Genomic DNA, 15,793 nt, shown 5'->3' on the forward strand with positions numbered 1-15,793 from the left:
GGGGATACTTACATGACGCCATACACCATCCGAACAGTCTGGTGGTCCAAGCGGCCAACTACATACCAGACACACACGCAACAACAACAAAGCGTAGGCCACGCCACGCAGTGCTGGACGAGGACGCTCCGACCCCGAAAGGCATTAAAAAACGCCCCCCGAAAACACCAGGGGGGGCCACCACCAAGAAGACCACATTCAAGATGGCCAGGACACGCCCGACCAAGAGGGCGCACCGAATAGCTACTGCAAAAAGACAGTAGTGAGAAGAAGACATCGAAGAAGAAAACGAAGACATCATCATCATCATCAAAGAAGAAATGAAGACGAAGACATCGACAAAGCCGACGCCGACGCCGACTCCAACACCAACATCGAAGGAGGAAAGCTACAGCAACACAAGCAAGTCCCTCGCAGCGCACACACGCGCCGAGAGACGGCAGTAGGATAGTATGTAAATATTAGCCCTGTGTCCGACGAAGTTGTGAAAGCCCGCAAGGCTAACAACATCAACATCAACAGAAACCAGCACTTCAAGAAACATATTTTGAATTACAATTTGTTTAACAATATTAAATTAATCACTATTTTGAAGTGCTGTAAAAAATAAAGTTATATAACATATATTTGAAGTGTATGTGTACTTTCGACAGTTAATATATGTTTATAATGACTACTTAAATAAAAATATTCAGAACTTTGAGGGTATTTTTATTTCATCAGCGATCGTGTAATTTTTTAATCATGTATAAAATGGCAATCGGCGTAAAAGATTTAAGTAGTTGAACGCTATATGGTGTTAAAATACATTGGTAACTTGGTCACATCCAACTTATTGTAGGATGCAAACACTTAAAGCCAGTGTCGATCACATTATAGATAACATAACGAAAAAGAAAATCTACAGGATGATTAGTTACAGGTGTAAAAGGTTTGAATGGTTGAACGTAAAGCTTTACTTTCAGTTAAAATTTTTAAAATTTCACCTTTCTTCCAATCAAAGGCCAATAAATTCTAGCAGTACAAAACTATAGAGAAAGATAGTAAACAAATATATTAAGTTTAAAAAGCAATTAACTCGTATTGGTTTACCGTCTTCAACGTTATGTTTCAACTGTCGGGTGTTAGATTTATCAACCATGGATGTCAATGTTCAGCAGTGATCGTCTTATAAATGTAATGATGATAGACAGGTGTTTTTAAAACACGTGTTTACTTTACAACAATTAATTTAAAAAAAAACAAGCAAAAAGCAAAGATTTTTATTAGACTGGTCGGAATTTTTTTTTCAGTCAGTAATAAAGTTAAATCATAAGTTTATTCACGCCTATCGAATCTATGGCGGCACTTACCTTGGCCTTGTAACTGTATTAAAAAAAGGCTTTATATTTTTAATTCAAACATAATTATATCCGGCTCCGGACGGTCGTTGAGCACAACAATGGTGTGTACATGAATAACAAAAGATGCATCTCAAGATCGATCCAGTGACCCACATTCTCGTATGTGTTACGCGTGGCATTGTGATTGAATCCTTTGCCGCGCGAGTGAACACGAAAAAAAAACATAAATCGGTCGCATCTGCGACGCCTCATTCCGATTTCGGAAGTCACGGCGCGCGCACGCGGCTTGTGCACCATGATATAAACAAACACATACATGCTAATTTTCTAAGTGCATATTTCATACAAAAAAATATTCAATAATATTAGTTTAATATTTAAAGTGATATTAAGAAATAAGTTTGTGATAAAATGTTTACGAAATTATTTAATTTTCTCGTCCTCATAAATTACTGCTTGGGCGATTTTTTTATGAATCAAATAAATCATATGGAGTTCTATAGGAACAGGACTCGGCCATCGAAAGCTTTCTCAAGCTTCTCGTCGAACTATTTCAATCAGAACCTCGTGCCACGGCCGGGGAAGCCTGAAAAAGTGCAGTGCGGAACCAGAACCGTCGACTTCAGCCCGAGGAGGACAGGCAAGATTGTCGGCGGCTCCGAGACTCCCTACGGGGCTTACCCCTGGCAGGTGAGATTCATTTATTTATTTTTTAGTTTAATTAATAGCTTACTATTGTTTTTGCAGTATTCTCTTTTAGGTTAGTTGCGCATCCACAGAATAGAAATGAAAACTATATTATATACGCAATTATTAACACAAATATTAAATAAAATAAAAAGGAAATTAATTAACGAATTATAAATAGGAAAGAAAAAAAAAACAAAACTTTAACTACTTATGACTTAAAAATAAAATAAATAATACATATAAAAACTATTTTACTTTTTTTATAAAGATCCGCGTCAATTGTGCGCGGTACAAGTTTCGGAGGGAAAATAATTTAAGAAAATTATTAAAGATATTTTATTAGAGTTTTTTAAATGGGCTCTATAAAATATATTTAGGGATAGATAAATACTAAAAGAACGTAATGTCTTTAATTTTTTTTAAATTATGTATAATTTACTAAATTCGTTTAACTTTGATATAATTTTATTCAGAGCTAGCTTTCCTGGTAGCCTGACAGAGATATTTGTCAGGTCGCATTTCGACTGCAATATATTAATATAATATACATTTTTATAAGTAATATATTAATCGATGCAGCTGTTAAACGACAATATTAGCAGCGCGTGAATTGTCAAACGTGCAGACAACAGCAATTATAAAAAAAAATTCTTACCTAACCTTTTGAAAAGTTTTATGAAAATTGTTTAATGAATGTTATTAGCAGAGAAATCCATATTACCCTCCATATATATAACTTATAGATAGATCGAGGACAAAGTAAAGGTCGCTGTATAGGAGCAGCGCAAGCGCAATTATCTTTACGATCTTTAGAGAAAGCCCGTGCCTTGATGCTTTGTTATTTTTACTAACATCTCACCAAGGATCTACCGCCTCCACCCTTCACACCAGCTGTACACTGGTGCATCTTTAGCTCCCTCAATTCTCCAATACAGTTTATATATATTATTTCTTTAATAACAGAATTACACAGTGTGATCTACCAATACTTTTTTTGGTATTGGTATGGAAATCATCTGCATGAAAATAAGATACCCAGACCTCTGGGGGAAGGACAGGGTTATGTAGGATTTCTACCCACTAAAATACCCTCGGTGTTCACCATCTACATTATCACAGTACCTTGGCAGTACCAGACCACTTCGCGTTGCTGCTCTTTTCAGGTTCGCTTTGAATGGATGATGAAGGTTCTCTAAAAAACCTTTGACGTTTACGAATCCGATGCTCCTTCATGCTAGTCGCCTCTAAGGACAGGTAGGGAATACCTGAGCCTTATTCTGGAGAATCCAGGCCAAAAGGTTGTGATTTACCAATCCTAACCTAACGTCTACTTTGGATACTCTTAGCGTAAACTTAAATAGGTAGCAGTACCATCGCTGATGAGTGTTCTATGATAGTACTAAAATGTTTAACCATAATGCTCTAGGTAAAAACGACTTGTATTTAATGTCACCTTACTTATTCATCCATATTATTATCTACTTAGAATTATTCACAGTGATCTATTATTTACGTTATGGGAAGAATTAAGGAGAGCCCTATTTGTCATAGACTACTATCAAATTAATAATCCCTAATGGCATGTTAAAAGTAATGAGGACACAATGAAATGTTTCGTGGTTTCAAAGTGGAAGACAAGCGATCTCGTGTAATCTTCATCTTGGACAGACATTACTAATAAGTCAGTAAATAAAAGCTCTCACTCCGCAAAACATCGATACTTAGTGAGCAGCGGGGGTACCAGAACCGATCGTGGAATGACCACGATCACTCAGATAAGAGATCGCAAATGAGAAGAAGTATATGTTAATTAGATATATTTAATATTTATAATAAAATGTCCTTTTTATTGAATGTAGCCTGTAATTAGTAGTTTGTTGAATAATGGTGTGAATAAGCCTCCGATTAGGTAGAACGACGACGTAGCTAACGTCGCGAGAAGTCGTTAGATGTAGGCAGGCAGGACAGGCTGTCGTGGCGATCTTTGAAAGAGGCCTAAGCCAGCTGATATTATGATGATCAAGCGATCTCGTTGACGCTCTTAAACTGGATGAACAGATCTCATGAAAACTGCCGCTAAAATTTCAATAAATGAATGCTCTCACTCCACCAAATACCAAGTTACATGGCGACGCAAAGCGAGGGTAGTGTGCCCAACCGGGTCATGACCACGATCACTCTGACAAGTGTATAAAACCGAGAAGAAAAAGAATAGAATGTTTCAAATTAATACAATGAAGTTTCCAAACGAATCCTAATGTAAGAAAGGGTCATTAAAAATTCAGGCAATAGGTTTTTTACATGTTTTTAAAAAAATTCCATCCAACAACAAGATAATTATTTTCTTTTTTTGTGAATTTGTAAACGTGCAATACACTTCAATAGGAGAATATGTAAATATAAAGGATGAAGAGAATCCCAGAAATTTGAGCGATTATCTGCATCAAATCTTTTTTACAATTCTATTTTTCTTCATGGCCTCCTTTTTAGAGGACCTTTCGTTTTCCCTGTCATATTGTTGGGACAGGAACTATATTTTCGGGTGTAATAATTTTCTTATTTATTTCTTTATTTTTATTTATAGTTTTCCTTTATCTTCCTTCACAACATCTTTCATTTTTTTCTTTCCTTTCATTCGTTATAAAATATTTCACCCTTAGCCTTTTATCCCCCTACTTCATTCCCAAAATATTACAGTATTTATCCTAGTATTATTGCCACTGTTCTCTTATCATACATATTCTTAAGGTAATAACATTGAGTTATGAGTAATATGCAATACCATTTAAAACTTCACCTTTGGTATAATATTGTTATTTAATAAAAGTAATATCATTTCATATAGTAATCTGAAACATATTTCTGTCGCCGTAGTATATTGATTTGCAAACGACAAATTTGTCTTACAATTAAAGAACATGACGCCATGTCAAATGTAAATTTATCGATCACTGAAGATTCTTCAAATTTGTGTGTATTTAAAATATTTCTTCTATTTCCGATTGTTAATATGTTTATTTTATATTTACTGTATAAATTTAAAACAAAATCAAAAAATAAAATCTTTTTGTTCCATCTTTTTAAAGTAAAAATAACCTAATTTTTTGTTAAGAAAATTAACAGAACGCAACACCGCGATGGCGGTAAAAAGCACAGACAAAAATTATGCACGACTTATATTTTTAAAATTCCAAATGTGTATAAAGACGTTGGCTGCATGTGAAGGAGTCATCGATGCAATGCCTTTAACATGATTTAACAAGTTACATCACATATATCTTTTGAGAAAAACATGCTTAGTCGCAATTTTTCATTTACATAACTAATTGGCGCGAAAATTATGACATCTTGTGTCGAGCCCTATTTTTTTAATTATTTTATCAAGTCAAAGTCAAACTTATCGATTTATTTATAGTTAAAGTAAGAGATTTAATAACATAAATATACGTATTTTATCACAGCTCTGCATAATGTATGATTATAGGTTACAGTTATTCATATACTATTAGTTAAAAAGGTTTTATTTATTTTTTCAAAATTTATCCGTGTCATACACCTATAAAACTGTTTTTCGTGTTGAATCAAGATGGATTAAATTCAACGTAGGTTATTAAACACGCCTTTTAATAGTAATAGTACAATAATTTTTAATCGCGTCAATTATTTTAATCCTAAATTTAATTAAGATAAATATCGTTTTTATAATCTTTCATTATTTGAGTGTTGGGACGTTGTATGGAGGGTATAGGCCTCCCCCATAGTTTCCTTTCTGGCTGCGCTTTCCGGTCCACGGTCTTAACTATAGAACCAAATCTATTTATGTTATATACAGATAAAATATCAAAAGTAAAAGCGATGACTTGACGTCATCAAAAACACTAAACACGAGTGTTTAGTTAGGACTTATTGACATACAAATCATTGCCTTTCATTACTACAATTTCGCAATTTCTGTTATTACATATTAAGCAGATACTATTCAATGGCGAGAGCATTTTTAACGGACGTAATGAACCACAGCGGGCCGTTTGTTTTATCGAGTTACGTAAGCAGAGGTTATGCAAGCGACGCAAACAACCTAACCTCTTTTAGACAGAAGCCAAAATTTTACAAAAGCGCGCCAACTGTCAAATTTTGACGCACGGCCGCCATTTTGCAACGTTCGTCATTCGAACTTTCACTTTTATAATTTCAAATACTTTCAATATCTATGGTATAATCATAGTGTATACCTTTATTGTTGATTATAATTTGTGCTATTGAAATGTAAATTATAAAATGTTGTTTATAAACATTTTAATGTTACTTCTTATTGTAGTCAAAGATCTTTTAGTTATTTTATGTAGGTTGATTTAGCATTAGAGGTGTGAAAGTTTCAAAAGGGTGAACGTTTAGCTCATTTGCTATCTATAGATGTCGCTGGATCAAAATTTAACAGAAACAACTTTTATTTTTAATGGAATCAGGCGTTACCTTGTGGAAGTCCATCCTAAGTAAGAAAAGGACCAATATTTAGCCACTTCCGCACATGCAGTGGTAGTCGTGCAACAAAGTGCACCACCCGCCACACAGAGAGTCTGAGAGAGAGTGACTCTGTGTTCACTAATCGGTGTAACATAACTCCTGACGATGCCCCGTGGAGGGGCGAAACACGTGTTCGGTGATTTGACGGTGGCGGTTGTGTAATTCGCATTGTTTGCCGCATGCGCATTTATCAGCGGGCTGGCGGGCGGTGCACTTTGTTGCACTATTACCACTGCATGTGCAGAAGTGGCTAAATATTGGTCCTTTTCTTACTTAGAAACAACTTTTATTTACAAGGGAAGCATAAATTAATAGTATTAGTAAGAGAACATTTTTGTAATGGAAGAAGCTGGTAATACACATTATCAATAATTTATGCTTCACTTGACTATTGACTCCTTATAAATCTGTCTAATTTCTTTGATACAAATCCGATCATATAATATATATGAACTTTAATATAGCGTTGTTATATAAGTAAATTATTAAATTTGCAGGTGGAGATACAGATGCTAGACCCTGACAAGTTGACGTTTGAACATCACTGCGGGGGCGCTGTGATCGCCCAGCGCCTGGTTCTTTCAGCTGCACACTGCTTTGATAAGGTGAGCAGAGTTTCTTGCTTTTCAGTTGTGTTCTCTGAGCGGTAGTGACTCTTTAACTTTAAAGCACTTTGGACAATTGCACCTTTTTAATTACCTATTATTTTTATTAGAAGGGGATGTAATTGATTTGGAGGATTAAAAAGAATTTACATTTTAAAAAGAAATTCATCTTATTTTTTGATCTCAGTATAAACAGATGTTATGGTAACGAACGTGTAAGTTCAAGTTTCAAAACTATGATACTTAATAAATACTTTTACAATTCCAGCAACCACTTCAGCTGGATCATATTCGTATAGTGGTGGGGGAACATAGGCTGAAGGTGCAGGATAAGCACGAGCACCGATTCCTCGCGGAGAAGGTGGTTCTACATCCAGACTTTAGAAAGAGTGAGTATCTGTAATTAAGATTAAAAAGGGTACATCATAGATCTGTGCTCTTGGCAGAAGAGTGTCCAGTCTTCAAGGGCACTTCTCACAGTTCCTCACCATCTCAATCTTACCAACAATCTTTCCGATGGCTGCAAGTTCTTTAAAGACAAATATTGAAGACTATAAAATCTAACAGATTCACTTATTAGTAGTACACATAAAGTTAAAATTACATTTAAAGTTACAATTTAAGTAATGGTTCTGTTATGTATTCCTTTATATGTGACATAGCATTAAAAATTATTATATACCTTATTGAAGATATAAATTTAAAAAAATATGTGCAAAATACCTTTCAGCAAACATTAACCGTTCTACTTGGCTTATATACGAGTCTCTTTATTCTTGAGATATAGTCTCTTTTATAGACTCTATTTCAAGGACAGTGATTCACCAATGTGTTATATAATTTTTTTCTTTTTTCTACTCCTCAGATGGTCCGCACAGCAACGACATTGCCTTGGTCCTGGTGTCCAGGTCAGGAAACGGCGTCCAGTTCAACTCCCACGTGCGGCCCATCTGCCTGCCGGAGGATACTGCGGCCACGGGGCGCTGGTGCTCCGTCAGCGGCTGGGGGTATCAGGCAGGTACCAAGATTTATAAATTTCATTTAGCATAATAATATGTCTCGATTTATATTGATATTAATTTTAAAGGACGAATTTTCAGGCTGTAATAGACGAAAATATCATTAAAATGTACACTGTGCACTCGTACACAAAGTAAACTAACAAACTAAGCCTTAAATTCATTATAAAAATTGACATAACTAATGATTTGTTATATGACATCGACGCATTGTAACCCAAAGTATAAAATAGATTCAGGCGTTACCTTCTGGAAGTTCATCCTAACTAAGGAAGGGACTAATATATAGCTACTTCAGCTATGCAGCAGTAGTCGTGCAAGTGCACCGCCCGCCAGCCCGCTGATAAATGCGCGTGCGGCAAAACAATGCGAAACACAACTACCACCGTTAATTCACTCTACCCGTGTTTCACCCCTCCACGGGACATCCACAGTCTCTGAGACTACTGCTGCATAACGAAAGTAGCTATATATTAGTCCCTTCCTTATTTACTTAAAGTATCGACGAGAGAATCTTTTTATAAGTTACATCATTAGTTAAGACATAATTAAGTTAAGCTGTTATTAAAGAACTTAACTTAAGTTAGTTAATGATTGAGCACAGGCAAGACTATCGAATGATGGTCATCCTTGCAATATTTGGTGGAGGCCTATGGCTTCTGTCGGCTGATATGCAACAATGATACAAATATACATTCTTATGAATAGGCTTTGATAAGCAATAGACTTTGGATGTTGATTCTATGGAGAAGAATCTATCATGAAACTAGATAGTTACTCTATGAAATAATTTATAAAGATGATCAAGTGAACCCATGTCTTCACCATAAGCAATATCTGAACTGCAAGACTGCGTCAAGTCTGGTAGAGGCAGTTGAATCTACAATTTTAAATTGCAAGTGCCGAGGATCCAAAGCGATTCTACTGTAGTGGCTCAAAATAAGTCTTACGTTAAAGAAACAGGAGCAAAATTGAAATTGATCAAGTTTGTTATTAAATTTCCAGAAGGCACGGAGACGTTCGCGCCGATACTGAGGGCAGCTGACGTGCCACTTATGGATTTGGAGACCTGCAGGAAGAATCAAGTGCTGGGAGGACGGCAGCAGCCCATTTTGGACTCTATGATATGTGCAGGTGGGTACATTTTAGTGGTTAATCAAACTCTAAACTTTAAACCTAAATTATAGGCCTGCTAAATCTGGCAAAAGGTTAGTAATAGTGAAGTGATATATGTTCTGGCATCTTTTATATCAGATACAGCACTAAAGTGTGTCAGAATCTAAACTTTTAACACTTCTTTGAGTATAATAAATACAGAGACAAACAACGATCAGAAAAATATCACACAATAACCTTCCTCTCAGGTTGTTTTAGTCCAAAAAACTGGGAATGTTCTGTTTGTACATACCATATTAGTAATAAGTAAGCCACTCCGTGGTTCACCTGTTCACCAGCTGTGCCATCTTCGGGTTATTAAGAATGGAATGTCAGTCTCTGCTAGCAGAGAGAATAGCAACGCTTTATTAGTAAGCAATAAGGAGTATGAACAGATTTTTCTAGATCTTTGTACAAAAGTTATAAGAACAATAATAAAAGGTGATAAATAATGAGTACAAATAAATGTGATAAAAAATTTCAAAATCGTGATAAATTTAATCTGTGACGTGGCTACGTCTATTCGTCTCTTTGTCGTCTACTATTACTAGCCAGTAAGAAATAAGAATTAACAAAGAAAATTTAGATTCATATTTAAACTCAACAAATAAAGAAATAAATTTAATATATGAACGTAGGACCATAGAGACAAAGCTATGTATGTGTTCATAGAAAAGAATGGAAAGGAATGGAATTTAGTGTGAGGTGGAGCAAGGAGAATAAGAGAGTACGTGAACAAATTACTATTGTAAGAAAGGTCCCTGATACACATGGTAGGGGTGTACGAAAGGCCCTAACAAAACAAAAAACACCACTCTCTTAGTATTTGTGTTATCTTAATATTTTTTTCTCTGCAGGCGTTCTGGCAGGAGGTGTTGATGCGTGTAGAGGAGACTCGGGTGGTCCTCTGGCATGCCAAGCGGCAGGCCGCTGGCAACTGCACGGCGTGGTCTCCTGGGGCTCAGGATGCGCGCGGCGCGCACGCCCCGGAGTCTACACAAGAGTCGCTTCCTACGTGGACTGGATTAAGTCAACGGCTGCTGGTATTGGCCACAAATTATTATAACCTGAACTAAGTGAAGAGCGCTACTTCTAGAATAACCTAGGAAATAATAAGTTAGTAAAAAATGTAGGTACCTTACTTTTGGAGAAGACATTTATATTTTATTACGTTCTCCAATTTGTCTTAGTTAAATATTTTTGATTTATTTAAAAGTAAGCAACATGATACACTTTGTCATGTTTATATTCTTCTTTAATTTGAACCATATCTTCGCACTTCTTTGTGATGAAGAGATATTTTCAAAATTGTTCATATTTCACTTTTATATTAAGCATTTGAATTATTTTTCTTGTTCCTCTAGGCCACGTTTGCTAATTTACATTCTAAAGGAATAGCAAACATGTTATTTGTGCACAGACACACTGGAAATTTTATTATTTCTGACTTTAATACTAAGCGTCGCCCGTCTGCTTCGTATTACCCGCGCTGCCTTTAGCTAGCAAGCCAAAAACATTTAGGCTCAAATTATTATTTAAAAAATCCATTTTTTCACAAACATCTCTCAGCCCATTATTACGTAAAATCCATTCTTAGCTAATCTTTCCTTGGAGAATCAAATATTTCTACTAAATATAAAGCCATAAAGCCTTAAAATTCCTGAGATATGGTGATGAGTACGTAATTAGATGAAAATCTCTTGTTTCTTCTTAGTTTGGGAAAAGTTGGGAAGGATTGCAAAAGTTTTTGCACCTGAATAAATACACGAACAACTAAACTATCATCTGCTTAGAAGATTTACAAGGAGAATCAATGCGTTTGTTGACATATTCAAACACGGTTAGTCAGATACATACAGTATTCAAGATATTAAACACACTTCTTGATGTCATATATAGTTATTGTAGTCCCTACAATTCCAATCAACAGTTATTAGCAATACTCGATGCACACGATTGAGATATCCCTTATTCAAATCATCATCCTAAATTTTAATGCTATTTGGGAAAAAAACGCTTCTAAAACATTTCAGGTAACGACCAGCTTTTCTTAAGAAATCAAATTATTTTTGATATTTAAACCTTAATTATATTCACATAAGTTAAGAGGCATATACAGTATTAATAAAAAAATATTTCTAAATAAAAAAATCTGATTTGTTAACTACCGCTAGATGGCGTGAGAAACTTTTTGTTTTGCCAATCACCGCTAGATGGCAATTGAAGTTCATAGCAGACAGTGCTCCGTTCATTCTTTTCTAAGAAAGTTGGAAAACAAAAATGATTTAACTAAAGGTATTTTTCAGTAAAAATGTATCTATTTAAGTTAGTTATAAAGTATTTTAAAATTTTCTTTATTTATATTTAATCAAAGCAGTATTTTTTGGTTTAGTTTAACGCCAAAGAGTTTATTGTATACAGTTACCACACGAACCATAATATTGTATTTCAATTCTAAGATTCTCTGTACAATTGTTATATTTAATGTTGTAATTATATTAATAGATGTAATAAATACATATCTTAGCTATATAGTTTTAGTACTGTAATAAATATATTAGAAAAATAATACATTTATTTTTTGTTACCCATTGATTTAAAACGATTGAAATCATCAAAATTTTCGCCCCATTATTGTTCCTTATTGTAGTGGTTTTTGACATACAATATGGAATGTTCTCTTTTCTGGTGCATTGATGATTTGATTGATGACATTTTCCAATTATATATATAATAACAGCTCTTTATATATACATGTATATATAAAGAGCTGTTATTGTGTTGTTTAAAGTACATGTACTATTTCATTTAATGGCCCCCGCTATTGGGGTCCTTTCGTTTCCCTACCTTATTAATGGGACGTTTTATCTTTTAATCATTCACTTTCTTTTCTTTTTTATTTCCATGCTCTTCTGTCATACTTCACGTGATCTATCTTTCTTCTACATACATTCTACAATTTCTATCTTTCTTTTATTTACTTTCTGCCATTCATTCATCGCCTCACTTTCTTCGCCTCGTTTCTTACTATCACAGCTTTTAGTTATTTTTACTTTATCTTATCTTTTATTTTACAATTTAGGATTTGGTTATATTAAATTTTATCCCAGATTTCATTGTTTTTGTTTTATTTACTTTATAATTATTTCTTATTGTTTTGTACCTGTATTAGTTTTGTTTACATTAATTACATGTTTTGCTATTTGTTTTCAATTATCAAGAAACACTAGCCTGTCGGATTTTTCTTCTATTAATTAGGCGATATACACCATGCTCTGCTTGGTAGGCGTATTGACGATCGCACACTGCTGTCATCCTCTGAAAACTTGTTTGTGAGCAATGACTATCCTATACATTTAATGTATCAAAAGTAAATTTTAAAATTGTGTACCGGGAATCGAATCCGCGACCTACAATCGCAAATCTCAGTTCTCTGCCACTGTGTTACAATAACAAACTATGTATAGTGTAGCTTGTGTAAACAGATTAGAGATTTGTTCATCAATGCATTTAACCTTTCTTATCTTATCACACAACATACGTCGGAAAGAAAAACGTGGACACGTGATCTTATCCAGATTTCTAGCTTACGCCGTTGCGGCCACTTGAACCATTACACTTTTCCGGCCGCTTGATAATTCGTAAGGCCCGACCATGCCCTAAAATCGTTTTGTTGACATACGAGAAACTTCAATCAACGACCAAAGTGACATGATGTTATTCTAACTGGTGTATGGTCTAGAGTTTTGTAACATTGCCAAATGCAAGAAGTCTGTGTGAAAGTTCCGCACGGAACTGTCGTGCGGTGTATACATAACAGTTTTTGCTTTTAATAAAGATAGAAAACCTGTCCCTACTCTTAACCCTTTCCACTCCAATGTCGAGTGTCACTCGACACTGATTTTGTTCCACAAGCTCCACTGTCGAGTGATACTCGACATGGTGTAATACTTCTTTTTGCGGAAAATTTTAAAACAGGAAAGAGTTTTGTTACTAAAATGTTTGAATCACGAATGAATGAAATATATTCTAGAATCGCAAGATACTATAATTCAATTATATTTTATCGATGCTACATAACAGCCTTGGAGTGGAAAGGGTTAAAGTTTCCTATTCATCAACAGCTATTTTGATTCTACAGAAGTTGGTAAACTTATCTGGAAATGTACTTTAGCACGATTATTGCGTTATGAGATCTAAAAACCCCTTGGAGTTTTGTTTTATGCGACCAAAATCGTATCAACACGCTGGAGCAGAAGCCATGTTTGAAGTTCCTTGTGTATGACTGAATTTGATGGCACAATAAAGTAACAATAGGATCTGAGGTCCCTTACACAGAACAGAAAATTTTAGTAATGAGGTATTTTTCGTTAATAAAACAATGCTAGAGGGACTGAACTAATATCATCGACGTAGTTTGAGCAATTGCTCATTTGAAGTGGCGGTGGGCGCGCCACATCACATCGTAACCGATGGCCAGTAAGAAAAGGACCAATATTTAGCCACTTCCGCATATGCATTGGTAGTTGTGCAATAAAGTGCACCGCCCGTCAGCCCGCTGACAAATGCGCATGCGGCAAACAATGCGAACTACACAGCTACCACCGTTAAATCACTCAACACGTGTTGAGTTGCAGTAGCTATGTATTAGTCCTTTTCTTACTTAATTGTTCGAAAAAGGCTGTATTCATTTTAAAGAATATGAAAAAAATCAAAGTGGCTAAGTATTGGTCCTTTTCTTACTTAGGATGGACTTCCGCAAGGTAATGCCTGATTTCATTAAATAACCGATGGTTATTGGGGCAGAAAGGTTGTCGAGTGGTGATCACGAGTTGGTAGACGAGGTGTGGGTAGACAGGTCATCGTGGCGATGTTTGGGAGAGACCCATGCCTTGAAGTGGGCGTCCATCGGCTAGAAAGAAGAAGGAGTGCATATGTAGTCAGCATAGACACCACCGCAATCAATGTAGTGATTCGACAGTGAAAAGTTGTATTATTCCCACATCCGAAGCGACAGATGTCTTGATTTTTTAAACGTTCTTTAAAATTGAATAAAAAAAAATTATTGCCTCACTGTAATAACATTTTTTTATTGTAGTTTAAGTAGTCAGTACGTATAAAAAAATTATGTACATCCCACATACGGTGTGACATCGCTTCTGACGCAGTTATCGCTTGTCCCACTGACTTTTGACCTCACGAGGGTCCCAATAAATGTGTCGTTTAATGAAATATTGCTTGTTTCTATATGATTATTATTCAATTATTACCAGTAACTACATTTTATTTATGTATATCGACGAGTTTAATGCTGAACGCATTTTGTACCAGTTGACTATTTGCGCGGTGCAGAGATAAAATAATGAAGGTAAATGAAACAAGTAAATACGATATTTAAAAAGAGTATCAAATAATTAATAAGATAAATACGCACCCAATATAAATAAAGTAATGATTATTGGTAATATCTAATATATAAAATTCTCGTGTGTGTATATAATACTCATGGTGTTCGAACTTGAACTCCTCCGAAACGGCTTGACCGATTTTTACCAAATTTTACATGCGTATTCAGTATCTATTTTCCATACCTCTAAGTGATAAGGGTGGTCCACCCCTAAATTTTATTTTTAATTTTTTAGACAATTTTTTTGGTTTTTATTTTATTATGATACAGCATACAAAAATACATACAAACCTAAATTTTCACCCCTCTACGATCAACTACTTATTTTTTTTTGCAAAACAACGCTAGTATATATATATATATATATAGTATATATATATATATATATACTATATATACACCCATCCTCTGGAAGCTTGTTTATGAACAGCTGCAGCTCCTATATAATTAAAACACAAAGTGTGAATCATATATTGTTGTATCCCGGGAATCGAATCAGATTAGTTCTCTATCGCTCGGCTACTATTGCTAGAACATATTTTATAATAATATTTTTCTCCTTTCAAAACAGAACAATTCATTTTAAACATGCTCTGAAATAGTATTCCATAATAAGAATGCTTACGAAATTCATGGGTTTACTTCACACGTACTTTACATTAATTAGAACATAGAACCTCAATTTACACCTGAGGATCTCTACATCTAAGCCTCCTCGAGAAGAAAACATATACGTTGAAAGAATATCTGATACATAGGTAATTAATGCTGACTTTGTACATCGGTAATGGTTGCTTTTTTTAACATGTCGACCGGATATTGAACTAGGTCACGCACATCAGCGATAATGCGTGCGTGATGCAATTTGCTTAATTTTGCGCGCAGTTGTTTTACGCGACAAGAGCGACTGCAGCGGAATTAGATTTCATATGAACATCTAGCCTAGTTTTCCTAAAGATAAGGAAGAGATGGCGGGGTACTGTGATAAGGACCCGCGCAGAGATCACATTTATGTCCGCAGTGTTTGTTATTTATTTATATACTAGCTGA

General features: G+C 35.0%; 1 protein-coding gene across 1 annotated transcript; it reads left to right on the forward strand.

Annotated features, from left to right (window-relative positions):
* The first annotated feature begins 1,754 nt into the window (after positions 1-1,754).
* On the forward strand, positions 1,755-10,402 carry LOC137922937 (trypsin-like). Its single transcript, XM_068766048.1, has 6 exons — positions 1,755-2,033; positions 7,055-7,162; positions 7,431-7,551; positions 8,028-8,180; positions 9,187-9,315; positions 10,194-10,402. The coding sequence occupies exons 1-6, from the start codon at positions 1,755-1,757 to the stop codon at positions 10,400-10,402; spliced, it is 999 nt and encodes a 332-aa protein (XP_068622149.1).
* Positions 10,403-15,793: the final 5,391 nt, after the last annotated feature.

Source organism: Battus philenor, unplaced genomic scaffold (assembly GCF_028537555.1).
Source record: "Battus philenor isolate CCGP_79_NKW_IND1 unplaced genomic scaffold, ilBatPhil1.0.hap1 SCAF_20, whole genome shotgun sequence".
Lineage (NCBI taxonomy): Eukaryota > Metazoa > Arthropoda > Insecta > Lepidoptera > Papilionidae > Battus > Battus philenor.